Source organism: Theobroma cacao, chromosome 3, assembly GCF_053813885.1.
Source record: "Theobroma cacao isolate CCN51 chromosome 3, ASM5381388v1, whole genome shotgun sequence".
NCBI lineage: Eukaryota > Viridiplantae > Streptophyta > Magnoliopsida > Malvales > Malvaceae > Theobroma > Theobroma cacao.
In genome coordinates, this window is record NC_142641.1 from 44,945,221 (window position 1) to 44,967,171 (window position 21,951).

General features: G+C 35.6%; 3 protein-coding genes across 3 annotated transcripts; 1 reads left to right on the forward strand and 2 right to left on the reverse strand.

Moving 5' to 3' along the window:
* Window positions 1-131: 131 nt before the first annotated feature.
* TOPP3 (type one serine/threonine protein phosphatase 3) lies at window positions 132-4,364 on the reverse strand. The gene is made up of 4 exons (XM_018117790.2): window positions 4,013-4,364; window positions 1,783-2,342; window positions 1,223-1,435; window positions 132-542 (listed from the first exon to the last, which is right to left on the reverse strand). Exons 1-4 carry the CDS (start codon window positions 4,188-4,190, stop codon window positions 528-530), a joined length of 966 nt encoding a protein of 321 aa, XP_017973279.1. The 5' UTR covers window positions 4,191-4,364; the 3' UTR covers window positions 132-527.
* Window positions 4,365-6,271: 1,907 nt separating this feature from the next.
* LOC18606599 (uncharacterized) lies at window positions 6,272-12,485 on the forward strand. Its single transcript, XM_018117789.2, has 7 exons — window positions 6,272-6,711; window positions 7,392-7,727; window positions 8,999-9,154; window positions 9,397-9,734; window positions 10,543-11,062; window positions 11,152-11,184; window positions 11,691-12,485. Exons 1-7 carry the CDS (start codon window positions 6,564-6,566, stop codon window positions 12,197-12,199), a joined length of 2,040 nt encoding a protein of 679 aa, XP_017973278.2. The 5' UTR covers window positions 6,272-6,563; the 3' UTR covers window positions 12,200-12,485.
* Window positions 12,486-13,166: 681 nt separating this feature from the next.
* LOC18606600 (LURP-one-like protein (DUF567)) lies at window positions 13,167-14,172 on the reverse strand. The gene is made up of 2 exons (XM_007040302.3): window positions 13,841-14,172; window positions 13,167-13,740 (listed from the first exon to the last, which is right to left on the reverse strand). Exons 1-2 carry the CDS (start codon window positions 14,102-14,104, stop codon window positions 13,360-13,362), a joined length of 645 nt encoding a protein of 214 aa, XP_007040364.3. The 5' UTR covers window positions 14,105-14,172; the 3' UTR covers window positions 13,167-13,359.
* Window positions 14,173-21,951: the final 7,779 nt, after the last annotated feature.

Below are 21,951 nucleotides of genomic sequence, written 5' to 3' on the forward strand. Positions count from 1 at the left end.
GCATGTCACTGTATTAATGCATGCTGCGTGCATGTAATCAAAAGCTATATCGATAGTTTTGATTATATGAGTTGGTTAAAGCCAATTCATCAAAATCTCAATAGAAAATCAACCAACAAGAAGAGCCACCCTTGTTCATCACAATTCTTTTTTTTTTTTTTTGGTTTTTGTATTCGTTAGGATGGAACAACTACCCCAACCAAAGCAACAGATGGTGAAAGTTATGATATGAAATGAAAATTGTGTACCTACACCAACTGAAATTCAACATACTGAAGTCAGAATTCCATTTTACATATGAAAAACAAAAACCCGAGTTCCAACTGATAACTGGGTGCCTCAGCTCTTCTCTTACGCCATTCCAATAACTTCACCTTCAATTTCTCCCTTTGCACTAAAACATGATCAAGCCAAGGCAGGCATATAGTTTGATTCAACAGAACACCGAGTAGACATGAGGTAGAGAACAGATCGACCCCTTAGTTATGCACTTTGGACTTTATGAACACCAACGCACGCAATCTTAATCAGCCCTTCCCACCCTGAAAGAGAGGAGGTGAACGGGCAAAACTTGTTTAGCACCACAAAAACTAAAACAACATACATTAGGAAAGAAACACTTGCATCCAATTACAATGAATCAAACTGAGAAGAAAAGATTTTCTCAAAAATGGACAATCTAGTTAGAAACTAAACTTCCATCACCAAAAAAAGTGAAGCTGGGGAAGGGAGTGTTTTACAAAACTACAAAAACTGGGTAAGCAAAGGGGATTTATAAGGCATTGAGAAAGCAGTTATCGATTGCAAAGAAAATCTCGATAGTAAATGGTTGAATCTGTCTCTCTCAGTGGCATGTTTCTTCATAGGGCCAAAATACTTGATAGTAAATGGTTGAATCTGTTTCTCTCAGTGGCATGTTTCTTCAAAGGGCCAAAATAATTGATCCACTGCCCAGAAACAGCTGGATGCAATTATACATATCCTCAGGTGACTCAATTTTATATCTGATGCAATGAATATCATAACATGGAACTGCTCACCCTAATTTTAATGTCCAAGGGAAGTCAAAATAATAGACTTTTCATCATATTAATCTCATGTATTAATACAATGGTGTCAGGATAAAAAATGTCACAAGCCTGCAGAATGCATTGCCTTAATAGACGGTTTACACCTGTCTGAAAGGTCAATTTATCAGTTCACAGTAACCAAGGTTTCATACCTTGTGAGGTGGAGTTCCGGGTCTTAATGCATTGTTGGTGAATCCAAACTTTCCTTTCTTCTCTGAAGATTTAAGGATCTGAAAAGAACATGTTAAAGTATCGTCCACACTCATCATGGCGCCTGCATTGTCAAATTCACCACAGTAGTTTGGTGCAGAAAATATGGTCACCAGTTGCCGCTTTGCAAAGAACTCATAACCATCTTCTACAACCTGAATGAAACATAAAAACATAAAAAATGAGACGAAGAAAAATTCACAAGTCACTGAGAAAGTAATACATGGATGCTCATGTGTCTATTTTGGCAAGATACAAAAGTTATTTACTAGAATTTATTCAGTGCGCCCAGATTATTATCCTGGCAGTAACAGGAAGGTTTCAGGAACATAAATAGAAGTGCATCTGCTGACATACAAAGAGATCATCTATAATGATGTACTAAAAAGTTTCCAAATTGCCTATTATACCATCAAGTAATGCAAATTCAGCAAAAGAAATGTGAAAGCTTCCGCATACGTACGCTGCAAGCCAATTAGGAAGGTTATGCAAATGACAGTACCTGGTGAGCTCGGCAAACAAGATCAAGGTCATGTTTCTGAAGGAATTCAGAAACCTTATCAGCCCCAAATGTATATGAAACACCTCTATCATTCTCTCCCCAGCCTTCAACATCTTTATCAGGATCAGCCCATAGAAGATCACAGAGAAGGCCCTGATCTGGCACATCAACAGGGCGAGCAATGCTCCGGATCTGATCCAAGTTTTTCAAATCAGGAGATAATCCACCATGCATGCAAAGGATCTTCTCATCGATTAGAGCAGCAACAGGCAGGCAATTAAAGCAGTCTGTAAATATCTTCCAGACACGCACACTAAACCTTCTCTTGCACTCATCATAGAACCCATATATACGGTTGATTGACGCACATTCATGGTTGCCTCTAAGGAGAAAAAAATTCTCTTTGTATTTGATTTTGTATGCCAGGAGAAGACAAATTGTCTCAATGCTCTGCTTTCCACGATCAACATAGTCACCTAGGAATAAATAGTTTGCTGCAGGAGGGTATCCACCATACTCAAACAGGCGTAGAAGATCTGAAAATTGACCATGAACATCTCCTGCCAAAATAATATAAAAGGAAAAGCAGAATTATTACATTCTCAATTAGCTAAAACTTGCTAAACCAACAGGAATTGAATTATATCAATGCAAGCCAGCACAAGCACATTGATGCATGTCTGTGATATAGTGAATGAAGGTCAAGTTAGTTTGGTATTAAACATAAAATAAACTCAACTTGGAGACGTCTAAGCCCCTTGAGTGCCAAAAAGTTGCCAGAGACCTTAAGGACCAATTAAAAGGCCTTAAATAACTGAAACTGCGATCCCATAGGCAACTAAGAAGACCAGAAAAAGCTCATTTAAGGCCCAATAGCTTCTGCAACACTCTTTAACGCTTGAACGCCCACAAAGAGCCACCACAAACTCTGATGAACCCTTACGTCATATATTTTACTGATGGCAACAAACTTACTAGACACCGCACCGCCACCCCAACACACACAAAAACATAAAGACTAAGAGAAGAAAGGAAGAGACAAGACGGAGAAAGTCCAGCTTTATAGAAGGATGTAAAGGAACTAGTAATAAACCGAATAGTGCAGCTTTCAAGTGTTATTTTAACTTCAACCAGACACGAAGACATTTCTAGCTCCACACTTCCACCTAAAGATCAACACGACACTAGCAATTCTAGGACCTTTGTATGATACCATCAGTCCACAAAAGCATAACTCTTCATAGTATGAAGTTCGAACTTTCCTTCAATATCACGATGAAGACAAGACTTTTTAGAAATGCTTTTATAATTTCCCACCACGTGGGGCATACAATTACTTTTCCTTGCCGATAGGACCAAAGGTCAACAACATTCCAAATTGAGACCCTTGGTACCAAAAAGTTGTCCCATGTCCACCGGACAGCAAATACCAATGTTCAATAACAAAAATTGGGATCATAAACACCCTAATTGGTAAATAATACACCCAATCACTTCTGAAAGTCTAAATATCATCTCATTACGTCATATGGATAAAGCATGGGACATACAACTAGCTATAACATAGTTGAGCCAAGTGATGTGCACAATCTATAGATCTTTTACACAAAATTCACCCAATAAAGCTGCTTACAACGCAACAACCAAGAGTTATATTATTGCGATATACCATATATGCGTGAGATTAAACTTTAGGCAAAAACTGTATATAATTAAATGCAAATCTCACATTTGGTAAATCTAGGCTACCAAACTAGGCACTTGGGTGATTTCCTCGCACCTGGTGATAAAACCAATTAAGCATCTTACTTTTCATTCCAATCTTATCAGATGTTCCAGAGATAAATCAACTATCTAACTTCATGCCAAGCCAATAACAATTCATTAACTATCTACCTTAAAAACCCTTTACACTATATTTTTACTGCTCTCCACACTCTTCCTTTTTTTATTTCTGTTTGTCTATTCTGTCCACCAAGTCAATAGCATCTTTTACCTTTCAGCTCAATAACTCTATTACAAACAGAAGTGAGAAATTTTGGTATAAATTTGCAAATTCTTGCATCCTTAGATGTTCAAGATTAACACTTTCAACAAATACAAACAACTAAAACTACCCCCAAAGAAAGCAATGAAAAATACCCCAAAGGAAAACAACACTAAATTATATAAATTTATATCTACCGAGTAAACAGACAAAAAAAATAAACTTTATGCTACTAACTATTACCACAAATCTTAATAGGAGCTTCAAGCTCGAGAAGATTAGGCTGACTAAGAAAGATCTCTTTGGAGGCAACACAAAGCTGCTTTATCTCAGCCTCCGTCAACTGAACTTGCTTGGTGGTCCTCCCGTTCTTGGCCTCCACCAGCCTCCTTATGATATCATCAAGCAAATTCTCATCCATCCAAAAGAAAACCAAGAAATACCCACCAAACAATTCTATCGAACTAAAAACAAGGGATTCTCCTCAAGTCCTTATCCAGAGGAATAGGTTTCTTTTGGCTTTGACGGAGTTCGAGGAGGAGTTTATTGGAGGTTTCTCTGAAGAGAAGAGAGGACCCTTGTGAAAGAGTCCTTTAAAAGGTCATTTTATAACCCATTTTTTTTTTCTTTTGGAACCCTATCTGCGGTTTAAGGAGAGCACGCTGCCTGCACGTGCGTAGTGTTCCTGTATGTCAACAGATTTTTTTTCTTTAAGGGGAAAAAAAAAACATAAGTTGTTGTAATAATGACTTGATGATGAGTGATTGCCATACAAATAATCAAAGAGATACCTTCCCATATCTTTTGTTAATGGTGTGCACTATGCACTAAGGATTGATTCCAGCCAGTCATCTCCTCTTTTTCCACTGTTTATAATTTTTTTATTGTTAATTTTTATTATTTTTTAATCAAATTAAAAAAAGTACAGTATAAAATCATACTTATTCAAAATTTGAAGGAAAAATTCAATTATCACCGTAAAAAAAATGGTAAATTTGAATTATTACCGTGAGTAAAATGATGAAGAAGTGGCATTTACCCATAGTAAAAAATTTAAAACTGGTGGGGGGTAGATTCCTCCATGGTTGATGATGCTGTTGTGAAAAATAAGAAAAGTGTCGAGTGTAAAATAATTCACCAAGTTTGGTTAAGCTTTATAAGTCATAATTACTCATTCAACTTTTGTTCAAACAAGTAACATGCCAACCACACATTAGATGTCCCGAGCCCGAGGTAACTTTAATTACAATTTCAATTTACAATTATTGGCTAAAATTGTATTTATTATATATTTTTGCTATTTAAATTTTGTTGTTTTGTTATTCATTTATTTAAACAAAATTAAAAAATAAATCATAAAATATAAAAAATGAAACATTTTCAAATCATGCAAAGTAAGAAGATAAAAAATAACAATAAACCATTTACCTATCCATGAATTAAAAAAATATTAAAGACATGTGTCAATTCATATAAAATTTGTCTGATATCATTAACTAAAACCCTTAATCACATTTTATATTACACTAATAATATATATTAAGATAATCTCATTTTATCTACGTAGTAAAGTAAATGAATAAAATAAATCAATTAAAAAAAAAGAAACACATAATATTTTGTTCACAATAACTTTATTAGAAGTTGAATTTTAACCTAACACGTATTTAAAAACAAATTTATTATAAACAGAGGGAAAATCCTGTCACCAAATTCCTACTGTTTTTTTTTTCTTTGGGTTTGAAAGTAGTAAACAATAACAGACAAAAGGAAGCTGTTAAATCCTTTATATTTTTACCTTTTTCATTGTTTTAATTCCATAAAATAATTGGAAAATAGTGGTAAATAGGTAATTCTTTGTGTTTTTGTTAAATATCAAAATTATCCAAAAGAAAATACCAAAAGAGTTTTAAGATAAAGATAACATTCTTTAATGATTTGATTTTAATTATCTAACTAATAATAGCAGTATTATTATAAGATCCACAGAAGACTTTTGCCCCTAAACCAAAGTTTAAGTTTTCATTTATTTATGGAAGGGCCCCTTACCAAAAGTAAATACTGATTTGTTAACTGAAAAATTCAAAATGTCACGGGGGAGTTAGATTTCTTTTCCGGGGGGGTATAGTTGTAATATCAGGACAAAACGCGCAAACTGAGTTGTTCTACTCTCACACAGTTCCACAAGCCCGACTTGTCACCAACCCTAGTTAAGAAGGTCATTAACGTAAAATCGGAAGTCAACTAGAGACTTGACAAGAGACGTGTTGCGTCTCTATTGGGTTTTGGATGGAACACTTTTGTCCTGGCCCTCATCGGATGACCATTAGCGAATGGATAATGCCACGTCAAGACATTGAGAGAAGAATAAAGATGTCAGCGTGGTGATGACCTCACCGGAATATGCCCCAAAGGCCCTCAACCGACGGGCGATTTTTCTAAAACGGAGACCAAAAAACCTGACCTTTTCCCGAAAACTATAAATACTTCTCATTCTCACTTTCATTCGCTTTTTGCCCTAAAATTTCCAACCTCCCCTCTCCTCACACTCTCCATTTCAGCCGCAACCATGCTGCCGTCTCCCAAGCACTTCTTTCCCTTCCACTTTCCTCCCTGCACCTCCCTTCTCCTCCCCTTTTTCTTCCTCCTACGTCGTCGTTTTCAACCCTTTTGACCGATTGTACCTCTCTGATTACCTCACTTGAAACGCCGTCGCTTTTGGGCGTCTTTTTATTTTTTTTGGATCGAGCGATAAGTTCTTTCTTTTTCTTTTGGTTGGGGTGGTGGGGTTTGGATGGATGCAGTGGAGTTGAATTATCCGGTGGATGTTCCGAAGCTTATGGGATCTGAAGGGTTTGGAAGAGGGGCTAGGGTTACTGAAGATTGTAAGCCGCTTCTTAATTCTTCGATTGACTGTTGCACCACTTCTCTTAGACATAAAGGTCCATCTTTTAACTTCTTTTCTTTCAATCTCAGATGGGTTTTATTTTTTTGCTTTAATTTCTTTCTTATTATAAGAGAAATGGAGTAATTTTTTTGTTTTGCTTCTGTAATTTATTAAAGGAAGGAAAGCAAAATCAATTTTTTGAGTAGAGGATAAAAAATTCAACTAAAAAGGAAGCAAAACTGGAAAATGAGGAGAAGCCGTGAGTTATTTTTAATTCTTTTTAATCTTTTCTTTTGGTAGTTATAGTGGAGAATAGTTCATAGGTTATAAGGAACAGTGGAAAGTTGGCTGTTTCTAGTTTTTTAAGAAATGGGTTGTAGTATAATAAAGCTTTCTACAGATGGCAGAGGAGAATTCCCCTTATCTTACTCCTGCGGAAATTGTTATTCTGTTATTCTTTTAGCAAAGATAACGGATTGTGATAATACATAGTGATTGTTTACGTGCTGGAAATCCTGCTGCCAATTTTAGAATGTTGTACCCGTGCTGCAATACTTTGTCACTTTTTCCTGTGCCCTTTAATAATTGTTTTGGTGTTTGTTGTTTGTTCATACAGTTTATATGATTGGAATGATATCCCAACTTTTCTATTCTCAGTTTGTAGGGCAATAGTGTGTAATCTTTTATACTGCAATTCATCTTTGACATATGTTCTAACAAAATCAGATTTTGCAGATGAGACTGGCGTTGTTAATGCATTAGAGTCGGTGTCATGGAGTAAGATTCCTGATGCTGAACTTTGTAAGCATGCTAGTCAGTTGCCCAGCTGTCAGGCTGAAGAATTGTATGAACAACACGATTACAGGGGCACCAGTCGCCACTTATTAAACCCTGCTCCTGATGTTGTTAATGCACAAAGGAAAGCCGGAAAAATGCCAAGAAGTAGTAGTGGATGTTCTAAGAGAGCACGTGTTGCTCAACTAGAAGATAGTGTGAGTTCAGCTGGAGTTGATGACGTAAAGGATATAACTGATAAGCTAGGGTCTTATTCTACAAAATGTAACGTTCCAGGTTGTACTTTTTCTTCGCCTGTTTGGAAATAGTATATTAATTTAATGTAGATTTATGTCAGTCTACTTAAATGTCAGATCATTGAAAACGTCTTTGTCCCCTGAAAGTCTTGTTATGGTTAAGTTGATGGAGCTTGTCTGGCTTTGCTAATTTCTTATGCTCTTTCTTTGCATGTTTAGTTTCATTTATGTGGCAGTTTTTGGTTGTTGGTATGCCTTTAGCGTCTAATGTTTTGAATAGTGAAAAATGTTATTTAGTTTGAAATTGCAGTACTGGCAAGTATCCTTTTCCCCCCCTATATAGGGGTGTGTGTGTGTATCTCACATAATTTTTTTGATGACCTCCAACATTTTGTGGGAAACAGGGGAAAGTTTTAAGAAACCATGTTTAAATTGATTAATCTTGTTTCACTTAAATAGGTGTTCTTTCACTTAGATCTGACAAAATGCTTTAAACCACCTGATACTTAGAAAATTTAGCTCTCCTCTTTAAAGTTTGCAAGGCATCTTTAGAATTTTGTTGTTAGATTTTAAATTTGAATGATGCATGTTTTTACAATGCGAGAGCTTTATTTAGTTAAAATTGTAAAAACCTTGAGTCAACAAGTATAAGTGCATCAATTCAAGTCGTAAAGGTCCCCACTTGTTGTGGGGTCTTATTTGGATAGTCACCCTTTATATTATCTATGAGGTGATAAAAGGAAAGCCAGACGAAAACAAAAGATTTCTATTGCTGTTAGTGATATTACTGAAATAATATCCTTTGCTACTTTTTGAATTATTGAGTAAAGTCTGATGTCTAATTATGGTCAGTAACTTTAACTCAACATTCTATTGGAATCCTATATTTTGATGAATCAACTTCTTGAATGATTCTTGTGGAATTAATTGCTCTGTTGGATTGGTCTCTGTCCTGCTCATACATAAGTTTGCTTTATTGCTTAGGTACTAGTCAAAAACTTGCATGTGTTCTTCTTTTTTGGGCTCCAACTTGGCCACTTAATTGTGAACAGACTAATTTACTTGATAATTTTGTTGTTATTGTTAGTTTGTAATGAGGATGATTGTGATACTTAACACTTGTGGCAAAAATTTGTTGGACTGGTTTAAATGGACTGCACAATCAATTAAAGGAGGAAGATTTTCGTGCATGTCATATACTGAAGAAGACAAAATTAGAAATTGAAATTTTAAAGCAGAATCTGGATTATCATTGTGATCTGGAGATTATTCTGATTGTCTATTTTCTCCTTTTTGTAACATACATTCCAGATAAAACTCAAATGTCAAGGCAAAAGAACAGTTTTAGTGGCAAGCGAGGTGACAGGAGAAGTTTCAAAGTTCCTATGAAGCCGAAATTTGATTCTTTCTCCATGAAGGCTGGTTTGGCGAGCTTTAGTGTGGCTTCTGGAGGAAGCAACTTCCTTGGTATGTCATTGTTACCAAAAATAGGCGTTGTTAACCTACATGTATTTTTATTGTATTATGCTATGTTAAGCATATAAGTGCAAAATGTTTGTCAAAGTATTTGGGTTCAAATGTGCAAAAAGAGTCTCACCAATTGGTTGGTAATCGGCTGTGCAAATATTATCTATTTTTTTAGTTTAAAGTTAGCTACTGGTCATATGTTTCAGTTTCTTACATCATTCACCTTTGGGCATCAATGTCAGGATTATGTGGTCTGAAGTCAGATATTCATGACGTCACCAAGCTTGTGGAGGATTTATCATTAAATGAACTCCTTGATGGCACTTACGAGTGCCCCAGTTTAGGCCGAGAGAAGGGAAAGAAAGCATCTAACACAACTGAAAATTTTCTGCAGTCAGTTAAGAAGGCATGCTCCCTTCTTCCTCTTCGAAGGGTTCAGTCCCAAAGTTTTACAGATATAGACAATTCTTCCCACAAGAAAATGCCCATGTACCCACCGAGCTCTGTTTCTTTAGCAGCAAGTTGCATTAATGGTGATAAAGAAGACACCTGTTCTACAGATCCATCAGCATGCAACAAGGTGTGTTTTGAGCAAAAAACTAATGTGCTTGATCCTGGAAAGCAACTATAAATGAAGTAAAAATTTTGATTCCTATTGATATCTATAATCTATAATATACATAAATGTACGGATGTTAGAAGATTTTTTGATTGACGACATTTTTACTCATTATATTTCTAAATTGTCATTTTAAATATTTTTTATTATAATTATTAATAAGATTTATCCAATTTGTAAATAAGAATTCTTATGGCATCAAATAACTATCATTGACGTTTTATTATAAATATTAATAAGATTTGTCTATTTTGTAAATAAGAATTCTAATTATAGTGGATGATTTTCGTAAAAAAAATTTTAATTCTAATACTACTGAATAATTTATATATTCATCTTACAAAATTTCAATTATTTATTCTTCAAATTTACACTTTACAAATATTTGTATTTTATGTACAATTATTGTTTTTAATAAAATAAATAAAAAAGGTATTCACATATAACACATGTGAGAACAAATACTAGTTAAATAGAATGCTTTCTCCCTATTGGCAGTAGCCTTTAGCAATTTTGTTTTCCCTTTAAATTTTTCTGTAGTTTTGCAACTTTTCAACATGTCAAGGTCATTTGACTAGGAACATTCCATGCTATGAAGTTATTTACTGGCCCTATTGATAGCTGTGCATGCATATGACACCTTGTTATCAACTTCTCATGCCTTGAAGTATTAGGCTTAACTGAAAAGGCCTTTTTGAATTTTGTTTTAAATTCCTGATAGATGCTGGACAAGTTAGTGATTAACTGCGTACTTTATCTTGTTTCAAAGACCCAGGATTCATGTGACAAGCCTGAAATGCCTGCCAGCCCACCAGATTTTCAGTTGTGTCAGGCCAAAGATATTCTGGAGCGCTTGGCATTGCCTCCACCAAAAGATCTGGACTCTTTACTTCTTGATGCAACCAAGCCTTCTTCATCCACAAGGAACAATTCTGATACACGTTCAGGCAAACAAGTACCCCGTCGAGCTAGCTTGCCACCATTTCCCTGGTCACATACTTTTAATGGGCACTGTAGAACCAATTCTGATGCAGTTAAGCTTTTATCAAATAAGAGCACATGCCAAGGCCGATGGGTAAAGATACCAAACACTTCCAGTTTGCCTGGGATTGCAACTGGTTGTTTTACCGACTTGGAGTCACTTGCTTATGATCCGAGCCTAATTCCATCAGGTTCAAAGTTTGGTAATTCGGGAGGTGGAATTGCCTCGTCCACTGGTAATCTTCGTTTCTGTGAGCAGGGTTCATCATCTCTTGCAACTTTTACTGAGGCTTTTAATGTTCCTCAAGGTAAGAACTTTTTGTAGGGCTACTTCATGGTCATTCTCTCTCTCTCCTTTTTGGGTTAATAAGGGCTTTGTCTTTTCTTGGAATTGCAGAATCTGGACTTGGGCTGGCAGATCAATGGAATGGTATGGTTTGCTATTGCCTAGAGTTCTCTTCTTCCTTTTTTTATCTTGTAATACACACTAAAGAGAAAATGCAGTCTTATTCTTGTTTAGTAGTTGATATGTTTGCTAAGGGATATGCTGATCTCTTTTGAAGGAGTCTTATACTTGTTTTTCATAGTGTATCTTATTTTTTTGACATGATTCTTCTTAGAAATTCTGCCAGCCCCAGCTCCCCTGGACCAGCATGCCCCCTCTCCCTTCTTTTTTTTTTTTATTTGGAAAAAGAACTGAATGATAGAAATCTTTCAAAGTGGAAGTCAGGGAACTTATCCTAGTTCTGGCTATCCAGTCTTAGATTCTTAGGACCAAGTAGCATTAGTTTGAAATCTGGGCTATGTGCTGCATCCTGCATGTGGTGTGAGATTTGTAGTTATCATTCTCGTATAGGAATATAGGCAAATTTATTGCCATTTCAAATGTCTGTTTCGTCTGTCAGGTCTTAATTTTGGTTTTTTGGTTGGTGATAGTTGGGCATTGTCCAAGAGTATTGGCTGCTGCTCAAACGTTGTATGACATTGCAACTAAATCCTCAAGGCAAAACCCAGATAGGATTACAAGGTGGCCGAAGAAGCCTTCGCAAAAGGCCATGAAAGCTCGCAAGACAAAATCAATTGAGAAACCGGAGGAAATATATGCAACACCTTCAGTATTGGGATCTGACAAACTGTTGAGAAGTGATGTGGACCAAATAATTACCTCAAAAAGGCCTAAGCTCTCTGTAGTTGAAAATAAGAAGGGTCTCAGTCTTATCAATGGTGTTAAAAAAGGACCAATAACTTGGTCTACTCCTAGATCAAGTAGATCATCGCCTGGCAAGTCATTAAGAGACTCAGTTATGGAAATAAGACATTCTACTGCCAATGTAGTAAAGCCACCGTGTATGATGCATCCACCGGCAACTGTTTTTGATAAGCCTTGCAACAGTCAACATAAGTTGCGTAAACTAATGCCAATGGACTGGAAGAGGGAGAGATAGGCTTGACTAATTAAGTTTTTTTTTTTTTTTCAATTTAGAAGTTGCATTGTTTTAACAATTATTGCAATCTATCTACCTCTCTGTGAGGTTTGTATATATTGTGTTGTAGTTGGTATGGAATAGCTGTGAGGCTTTGTGCAATGGGTGAAAAGGGAAATGTTACAATAGAAGCAGGGGGTTTTTAGTGTTGTAACATCAAGGATAGTTGTAGAATACAGCAGGGAATTCTTTGCCTTGTGTAGAGCAATTGATGAGGCAATAGAAAGTTCAGTTTCTTTCACTACCATTTCTGAGTTTCATTGACTTAAATTCAGGTTGCAGTATAAACCACTCCAGAAACATTGCAGGACAGGTTGCAGTATAACTACAATCCCACCATTTGCAAATGATTAAAATGATGAAAATACAATTTGAGTATTTGGTTTAATGGTAAGTCCGATCAAGGTTGAGCTGGGCCCTGTCTTCACAAGAAATAGTAGTATAAGATTTGCAGAGGATTGTTTCAGTCGATGGGAAAGTCTTTTAATTTTCAACTGATAGAAAAGTCTATAGCAACTTTGATTAGGCAGATGTAGCTCTTTCTAAGCTTTACCCAGTCGATTTCTGATGGGAAAGATTTGTGAACCTGGCAATCAAGCCATACCCTGAGCTTGAGTATACGTGACAGAGTTCAAACAAACTTGCTTTTTAAGTAAAGAAATCTGACCGAGTAAACGCTGGAGAATAGCTAGGCTTGTTAGTTCAACGAACTCTAAGAATTGTTTGTTAGAAACCCATGTCACAATTCAGCAAAACATGGGATCATCTCATGAAATATTGTTGAAATCAAGGTTCAATCTTTGAATTTCTGAGTAAATGAACTTCAATCAGAAACCTTCCACAAGGCAATTTCTGTTCACAGACGAACGTAAAGTTGAGATAAATCAGCAAGGGAATGGAAATTAACTCCTACTACCGGATTCAGAGCACTTAAATGGCAAAAGGCTTCAATCGACTTTAATTCATTGCTTTCTCTGTTAAGTCCATATTTATGTATATTTACATGGAACTTGACGCTGTATTAGCAGATCATTACAAAGGTAGCTTCGGCTTGAAAACAAGCATATGATTAGTTCTCATAAAAATAAATAAGTAAATACACCTAACAAAGAATTGGAAACCTAAGAAAACATTCGATCCAGCAAAAGAACCAGAGCCATTGCAAATCCAGGATCAAGTCCTGCCTGTACTCTCAACAGAAAAACATCTAGGCCTAAAGAAATGCCCCCAATAATTGCATCCTTTCTCCTGATCTCTGCCACCACCCTCTTTGTCTCATCTAGCACTTTACATGATCTCTGTGAATACGATCCTTCAATCATATAAGCATACCTTTTGTCTGACGACCGGCGATATACATATGCTAGCACATTAGGGTTGGCATGTAAGATGTTAATTCTCTTCCTTACATAGAAAATGGGCTTTTCTGATGGTGTTGATGATGTACAATAGTCATCTACCTCCCCTCGATAGACAAGCCAGGTATCTACCAGTCCAAGGTTCTGCGCATTCAAATGATAAATGAAGCTCTATTTTACAGTTCAATGCATACATACATTACTGCACATGAATCTTGGCTAGAATTATAGAAGAAGCTAGTACCTTGCCACGTCGCATTGTCAGGATGGATTTTCCAGAGCCGTCCATAAGAATGAGTTCCTTGGGGCGTCCCATGTAGTTGTCGACTCGATAAACAAGATTTCCATCGGAATCAATCACGGTGAACCCATTACAGTTAACTATAAGTGATTTTCTCCACACTGTTAGTGATGTGCAGGGGCCTTGGGTACTCTTGGATAAGTACTCCACCTGTTCTTGATGTTCCTCATGCACTGATCTTGACAAAGATTTCAAGAAAAGAAACATTTTTCGTATGTTTTCTCTGTGTGACAGCTGTTTTTGAAGCTTGGGAAGGTTAATGGGAAAAGATATTTATAGGCTATAGTAAGACCTAACCTATGGTGGTTAAGCTATTTCTTACTTTTCCTTCTGAAACATTGTGAACGAGACAACTTTTACCTAACTGTCATGCCTCTTTTTCTGGAGGCAATTTTGATGGGATTTTAAAATAATAATAATAAAAGAATTTTATTCAATCCCATGTTGTCTATAGATTTCACATTTTCTTGACGTTGGAAAATGGGACACTCGTGTTTTCTGCATAGTTGGTATGCAAGATTCCAGTCGTTTCCCTCTTCTTTCAAGTATTTGTTAGGCTCTGATTTCATTCTTCCAAGGATTCATGTGAAAGCGACGAAAATGTGAACCATAATTTCTGCGAGAAAGAGAGAAATTCAAGATAGACTTTACTGTAGTTTTTCCCGTCACAGTTTCCCATGATCTGTTGATGTCGAACATATAAAACAAAACAGAGAATGGTGAGAACCGAGTTACCCCAATGGCATATTGTTTTTGTACCCAAATACACTAATGTCGTTGGAATGCTAATATAGTCGTAGTTTCTCAGAATTTCAGTCGTCCTTGGCATGGTAGGCCAGCTTGGTGCAAAGACGTTGCTCCCAAGGACATATTTTAGTCACCTGGTCTTATACAACATTGAAGACAACAAACAGATACGTCTAAATCCTCAAAGAGCAAATTGTTTTGGTCTATGTTTATGCACAGATGCTGTTTCGTCTTTGGGTGTTCTCATTGTTCTGATCATGAAGCTAAAACTATGTCAACAGGTTTCCCCTAAACCACTTAACTTCTCAAGGTTGAAGTTCAGAGCGGTCAAGACTGCCCCGAAATATCTAGCAAAAACTATCTAACCATTAATTAAATTTCTGGAAGGTCTGTCGAATAAAATAGTACAACGCATGTGCCTGTCCATTAGTCATATTCTCTTCAAACACGTCTTTCCTCTAAGAGACCCAGAGAGACAGATCGAAATGGAACAGCTGGGAAGATACCAGCATTAATGGAACAATAACACACCCTTAAACAATGAAGAGAACAATTTGTTTCCTTCAAATTTTCACTGTAAACCTTCACTTCGAAGTGTTAAATTTCTGAATTTTTATCCATCCTTTTAGGATTAAACATGACAAACACAAAATAGAAGTGTTTGCAACAATGCATCATCATCTATGTCTTTAGCTAAATGATATTCACGGCATGATCAGTCCACTTCAAACTTCCTGCTACGGGCAGCCGACCAAGACTTTTTTAGTAGCCCATCTACTGTTCTTTCATCATCTCTTTCTTAAATTTAGTCTTACTTCCAACTCTTATGGTTTGGGGCTCTTTTCAATGTAATTATCAAGAGAGTTATACACATAATAATGCCTAGACAATCGGTGGACGTGAACCAGCTAATCTGATCTTGACAGGCTCATAATCTTATATCAGAGGGTCACCAGTCTTGATGTTTTCTACAATCACAATTGACAAATGAAACTAAATTTCCACCAGATGCACCCCTTTTTGGACTTCAAGCCACTGTTTGTGAAATAATTTTCCATAAGAAAGCAACGGAATCTTCCCATGTCAGTCACTTAAGACACCCAGAAGAACTTTTCTTCTAATAAATAGGGAACAATTATACGGCTTAGATATGTCCTCCTGGCTCTCAGGATTTCTATAAACATGAACATGTTATCCTCAAACTGACACGCGGCCTTGATTCCATTATCCGATCAGACTAAATCAGGTCTGGTGGGTCCCTTTGTAGATATTATTCCCTACCAGATTTACAAAATTATGCAAGCATGCTAGTCCTTGGAAGTAGGTGTCAAACCACGTGCATATTTCCAGGTTGAGCTGGTTGAGCTGGTGATCTTCTTGGCAGTGACCCTACAACAGGTTTCCTGTTCAGAGAAATTCATTTGATTTTAAAATGTAAACAGTAATTATAACTACTATATCTAGAAAGCAAGTTCATTTCCCACTCCCAGAGGTAGAGCCGTAATGCAGAAGGAAGCTAAGCTCTTCATCTTGGGATTTGATTTTACAGTTGCCTGCAGGGTTTGTTATATATTTTAGAGTCAACAAGGTTGGAGCTGGAACAGAAGCAATGGTGAAGTTTCACTCTGGGCCTGTCTGTTGGTTTTGCAGTTCTCAAAGCCCAAAACCTTAGAGCAGTCTACGTTATTATTAGTCCAACCAGCATGGTTAGAGTCATCTCTACTGGTGGTTAGGGCTCATATTACAAGTCTTGGGGATGGTTGTGCCCAGTGGGCTCATTCAAGGTTTATGGCCCAACCTAGTAGTGGCTCACCGAGCCCAAGCTGACAAACTTTACATTTTGGTAGTGATTTTAGTAGTGATGCAAGTTTTCTTTTTCTTCTTTTTTCTTTTTCAATATTTTTTGCCGATAAATAGCTCAAGTCAACTGTCAAATGTCAAATGTCAATATACTGGCTGGCCAAACAAGTAAAAGACCAATATACTGAAAACGTGTAATGGAAATTTGACTTTCATCCGAAATAAAAGCTTTCCTTTGGTAGGAACTAGGAAGAGACAAAGTATTGGGTTGTGTCTTTTTATCTGTTTGAACCACACACAAGCCTCTCTTTTGCTGTCCTAATCATCTAATTTTCAGATTGAATTTTATTACCAAAACATAGAGATTGTATCGAGTACTCACGAATATTTGACCCGATTATTTAAAATATGAGTATTTTATATTCAAATTTAAAATAAATATAGATAATAAATTTATTATTTGTGTCAGGTTCAGATAAGATATTGAGTATTACAAATAAAATAAAAACAAAGCTACAACCATTCAGTATGCCAAGGAAAAATGGAAAACAAAATTGAGAGATAAGATATAAATTTTTTTGTATTTTTTTTTTCTTTTATTAGATAATACATTTCATGAACTACAACAGAAGATAACGTTCTCCTATTTTCAGATACCTCAATCTCAATCATCTAAAAACTTCTTGGGTCAATAGTTTATTATCGTGGTAGCTGCAAAAGAATTAAAAGACAAAACCTTATAGCTTCCTAGCAAGTGTAAAGCAACTTCACTGGGAGTCCAATACCTTCATTTCCTTTCTTCTTTTTCTTCGGTACCTTCATTTCTTTTATAAAGCAAAGCAGCAAACAAAGTCCATCAATGAGTGGGACTAGTCTACTCAAACTGATCAAGCCTACGTTGAAACATACCCTCGTTTTCACACATCAGGACTCTATAATTAGAAAGAACAAGCATTAATTAAGCATTCTTTGAGTGGGATTCTCCCCCCTTCTTTTTCCAATTCAATGTTCATAGGCTGTCTGCCATGGAAATTCATGAGGCCAAACATGATACACTTGTCTGTATTTCCAGGAATTTTCCAAGTCATTACCATAGTTTTGCCGTATTTTGGACTCCAAAAAAAGCCTAATTCGGCGCACATAATCTGCTCTCTATTCCCATTTATGAACTTGGTTCAGCCCGTAAAAGCTATATTAATAATGAATTAGTGCTTCTTTTCTTGCTGCCATTAGATAACATATATATATATATACTGTAACTTATAGTGGGATTTCATGCTTTTTGTTGTCCTGACAGGATTTAAGGGATGTCAATTTTCAGTTTTAATTATTGATACCGAGCAGTAAGCTACATCTGTTAACTCAATAATGCAGATGGGATTTCATCATCATTATCAGCGGGAAGACCCCATGGGCCATGGCCACCTAAGAAGTATGGCAATAGATTATATTTTTCTTTCTCTGCATGTAACATGAAGAAAGCTGGCCAATGATGGTCAAGATTGCCTCTAAAATGGGCATGTGGAGTCAACTCTTATATGCATCAAAGCACACTCGTGGGATGACTTTGTCAAGAAGAAAACCTTAGAAAGAATTAAACATTTTCTGGGGACCTCTTTGAGTTGCATGTACAGAAAACTCCATTATGCAGCAGAAAGCAACAGGCTTTTGCAGATACAAAAAAATTTCATAAAGGAACTAATATGCCTTAATTAATTATGAATCTTTCTGTTCCACATGTTCTTTATACTGATTAGAAAAAACAGTGACAAAAGTTGAGGGATCTATGCTCCTCCCGTGGGAGCACAAAGATAGTGTGATTGTGTGAAACTTTTAGGAAAGGAAAATGGAGTATAGATTTTGTAAGAACATCATGGTGGGTAAAATCCACTATAGACATGAGGTCTGGGTCGTGCAATTAATTTCAATTTGCAATGATCACACACACACACATATATATATATATATATATATATATACCAACAGCACTTTGTTTATTAGCTTTTCTCCACGTTTCAGTATCTAGAAAAGATGAAACAGACAGTTCGGATTAGAAAAATTTGTTAATTTGTCTAATAATAAATGGAAAGTGCAGAGGAAGTCATTATAACAGTAGTAAAAATTTAACTTGGTAAGCCTAACTTTTCTTACATATATACACATGCTTAGTTATATATGTATATACACTGAAATTCACTAGTCGATAAATCAAATAGATAATTATATATATTTTTATATAATAAAATCAGTCTATTAATAAAAATAAAGACAGACAATTAAGTAACAAGAGAATTTTAAAATAAATATAAAATTTTATTTAAAATTCACAATAACAGATTAATTAATCATCAGTGTCATAACCGATTGACGTTGAATACCAATTTTTAGAAAATCATTGACAAAATCATTAACAACTTGATGAATGCGATGATTTTGTCACTTTCCTAACGTAGATGTTAAGGTTTTAATATGCAAAACATAATTTCTCAATATCCATCAAGTATTTTGGGATTTAAAATCTAGTAAACAGTATTTAAAAAATCACTTTCAATTATTAAATAGTGTTTTATATATAAATATATGAGATTTTTAATCACTCATTTATTCAAAATTGAGATTAATACAAAAAGTAAATCATATAAAAGAAACAATATTTATCGTAATATAACGATTACATCTTTATATATATATATATTAATAAATTCCTATACTTGATCATTAAAACTTAATTGTATCTAATCCAAATCGATTAATTCTCAATTAAAAATATAAAAAAAAAAAAGGAAAAAGATTGAAGTACGTGTTCCGTAAATGTTAGTACCTTTGAAATTTCCCTAATTTTTGAGTGAAGAATTTCAATGCATCACCAGGTCATAAATGCTCAACGAAGTGCATACATCAATGAGCTAAGCTAGATAGACATTATTAAGTGGCATTGAAACTGGCCTCTTTGAGCAAAAGTCCTTACCTACTCGACATGTCATTTGCCTGCATAAATGCTTTCAGTTTGGTGCAAGAGTAGAGATTGAATGGACTGTGAGCGGTCTTTTTACGTAGCGTCATTGACGAACAAAGTGAAAAAAGTCCTAGTCAAAATGAACAATTTCATTTTGAATTACAGCTATCTCTACCAACCACTTTCAATGACCAACAAAGAAAAGATATGTGCGTAACTGGTGAGATAAGGACGGCTAAATATAAACGAACCAGAAGATTTTTATTCCATGATTCTTTCCTTGAGAGGGATGGGATATTCGTCTGTTTTCCTGTCATTTATTCAACCTGGGTTTCTTCCATTCTAAATTTATATATAATATGTAATTATTTGTGGTATTGATTTCTATGTATGGGGCAGTGGCAGATGCATTTGCAAATTTCTTCAGTGATTAAGGACTTTGATGAACTTTTTGGTTTCCTTTTTAATTGAGTGGTTTGCTTCATAGGAATACCTTGAAGAAAATTAAAGAGGACAGTGACTTTTAATTAACCTCTATATATATTTAATCGATATATATCTCTTAGAAGTCAGAATTATCTTCCATGAATTCACATTGCACATCCTTAATCAGGAACAAAAGAAGAATCAGATTGAATTTAAAACATGTGCTGCTTTTCCACTCAAAGCAAAGCTCATCAGCATTCAGGTCGGCAGTTTGAGCATTTTCTCTGCTTTAACTTTGCCAAAACCTGGTTAGCTTCCGGTAGATTAGCCAACTAAAGAGATAATGGATGATGTTATGGAAAAGAAAAACTTGCACATACTAATAATTAATGACCACAAGAACCAAGATAGGGCTATGGAAAAAGGGTTAATTCTAAAAAAGGGGGTTGGTGGGCAATTGACTTGGGGGGAATGGGACAGATTCCTGGTGGACCCAAATCATCGTCTGTGGGCTTTTTACGTAATAAAGGATCTTCTAGAAACCCTTCTTCCCCTCCGAAGAAAGCAAAGCAATAACAACGTTGTTTGTTGTTATATGCTTAGCATCGTCTGCATGATTTGCGAACTCTTTCGATTCTTTTCTTCATCTTTTTGAGCCACAAAAATTGAACCAGCCCCACGCCTTTGAATTAACTTCAAAGCATCTGGGTCTTGAAATTTTGTTTTGTAGCTTAAGGGTGGATGAACGATGAATATCTGTACGTGCTAGACTACTTTTATAATTTGCTCCATCGTGTAACCTTAAATGCTCGGGGTGCTGTGATCTTGGAATGCATCATTTTTCTGTGCGCCAAAGGCTTGATCAAGGACCAAGACAGTGACCTTGATGGTGATTTAGTACTTATTTGATTTTTCTAATAACTTTAATAGCCTAAATCAACAATCTCAAACTACATATTATCTTTTATAAGACTCATTTATGATTTATTTATAAGCTTATAAATACTTTATATACTAATTTATTGTATTGCATAACACCCATATAGTATATTATATGCTCCTATTTGCCATGTCATTTTTCCATTACAGAGTTTTTTTCTGTCTGTTCCACGTACCATGGCTTGTCGTCAGATTGCTGGTTGTCTTCCCCAATGCCAAGCCTTTTGTTTTTTCTTCTTCCTGTTTATTCCGTATTAACAGTTTGGGAAGTGCACTCATCACACAGTGGAATCAACTTATTATTTTTAAATTTAAAAAGGCAATCGGTTAGGATAAAATTAGACCTGCCCGTCTACAAATTCAATTTCCTGTATACTTATATGTGTATATTATTTCTTTGACGAGGAAAACTTACCCATGCTTACATATGTACATTCGTTGGCAAGTTCTTGGTTTTGGTCTTCGATTTTGACTACACAAAGCCAAGCATCTCTTTTTATGAAATCCATATAATGATGTGATCAATCCATGCACGTCAATAAAACCACAAGATGTGTTCAACTAAACAGCGACGTTAGTTGGAAAACATAGCGTAACAAGTCTTCCAGTAACTGTGACCAGACATATATATCTGGCTTTACAAACATCACGTAGTTTCCTGACGAAACCTGGTGATAATTTCCTGGTTTTGTTCGAGTGAAGGATCAGATTTGTCTTTTAAGCCATCTGATCTCATCATCATCAGTAGCAGACAAATTCCGTTGTTTGCTTCAAGTCAAAAGGTTAAACCCCATAATTTTTATGTACATTAATGCATGTTTGGCTTTACTGAGCGTAAGATGTCCAAATTCCAAGCATGCTTTGTTCTCTTTTGCCAACTTTTATATATATATATATATATATATATATATATATCAAAAAGGCCAGCAGCCATATGCATATTTAAAGTAGGGAAACGTTTCTTTCAAATCTTGCGGAATTTCATGCTGGAGCTAAGGCCTTACTGCTATAAAAAATATTCTAGAATTATGAGATAAATGAATTTCACACATATTTGGCTCTCTTAGGGCATTACAGTGTATATAACCAAATTGATGAAGCAAGAGACTTAGGTGCATTAATTACAAATAAATTAATATAATAACAAAAATTACCTTTCAAAAACAATATATTAACCAACATTTCA

Excerpts from the sequence above, each read along its gene's own strand:
- LOC18606599 (XM_018117789.2), top strand. The coding sequence starts at position 6,564 with ATGGATGCAGTGGAGTTGAATTATCCGGTGGATGTTCCGAAGCTTATG. Across the intron at positions 11,063-11,151 it reads GGCTTTTAATGTTCCTCAAG|AATCTGGACTTGGGCTGGCA; the intron begins GTAAGAACTTTT and ends TTGGAATTGCAG. Across the intron at positions 11,185-11,690 it reads GCTGGCAGATCAATGGAATG|TTGGGCATTGTCCAAGAGTA; the intron begins GTATGGTTTGCT and ends GGTTGGTGATAG.
- TOPP3 (XM_018117790.2), bottom strand. The coding sequence starts at position 4,190 with ATGGATGAGAATTTGCTTGATGATATCATAAGGAGGCTGGTGGAGGCC. Across the intron at positions 2,343-4,012 it reads AGCTCCTATTAAGATTTGTG|GAGATGTTCATGGTCAATTT; the intron begins GTAATAGTTAGT and ends TTATTTTGGCAG. Across the intron at positions 1,436-1,782 it reads TTGTTTGCCGAGCTCACCAG|GTTGTAGAAGATGGTTATGA; the intron begins GTACTGTCATTT and ends TGTTTCATTCAG.
- LOC18606600 (XM_007040302.3), bottom strand. The coding sequence starts at position 14,104 with ATGTTTCTTTTCTTGAAATCTTTGTCAAGATCAGTGCATGAGGAACAT. Across the intron at positions 13,741-13,840 it reads TGACAATGCGACGTGGCAAG|AACCTTGGACTGGTAGATAC; the intron begins GTACTAGCTTCT and ends TTGAATGCGCAG.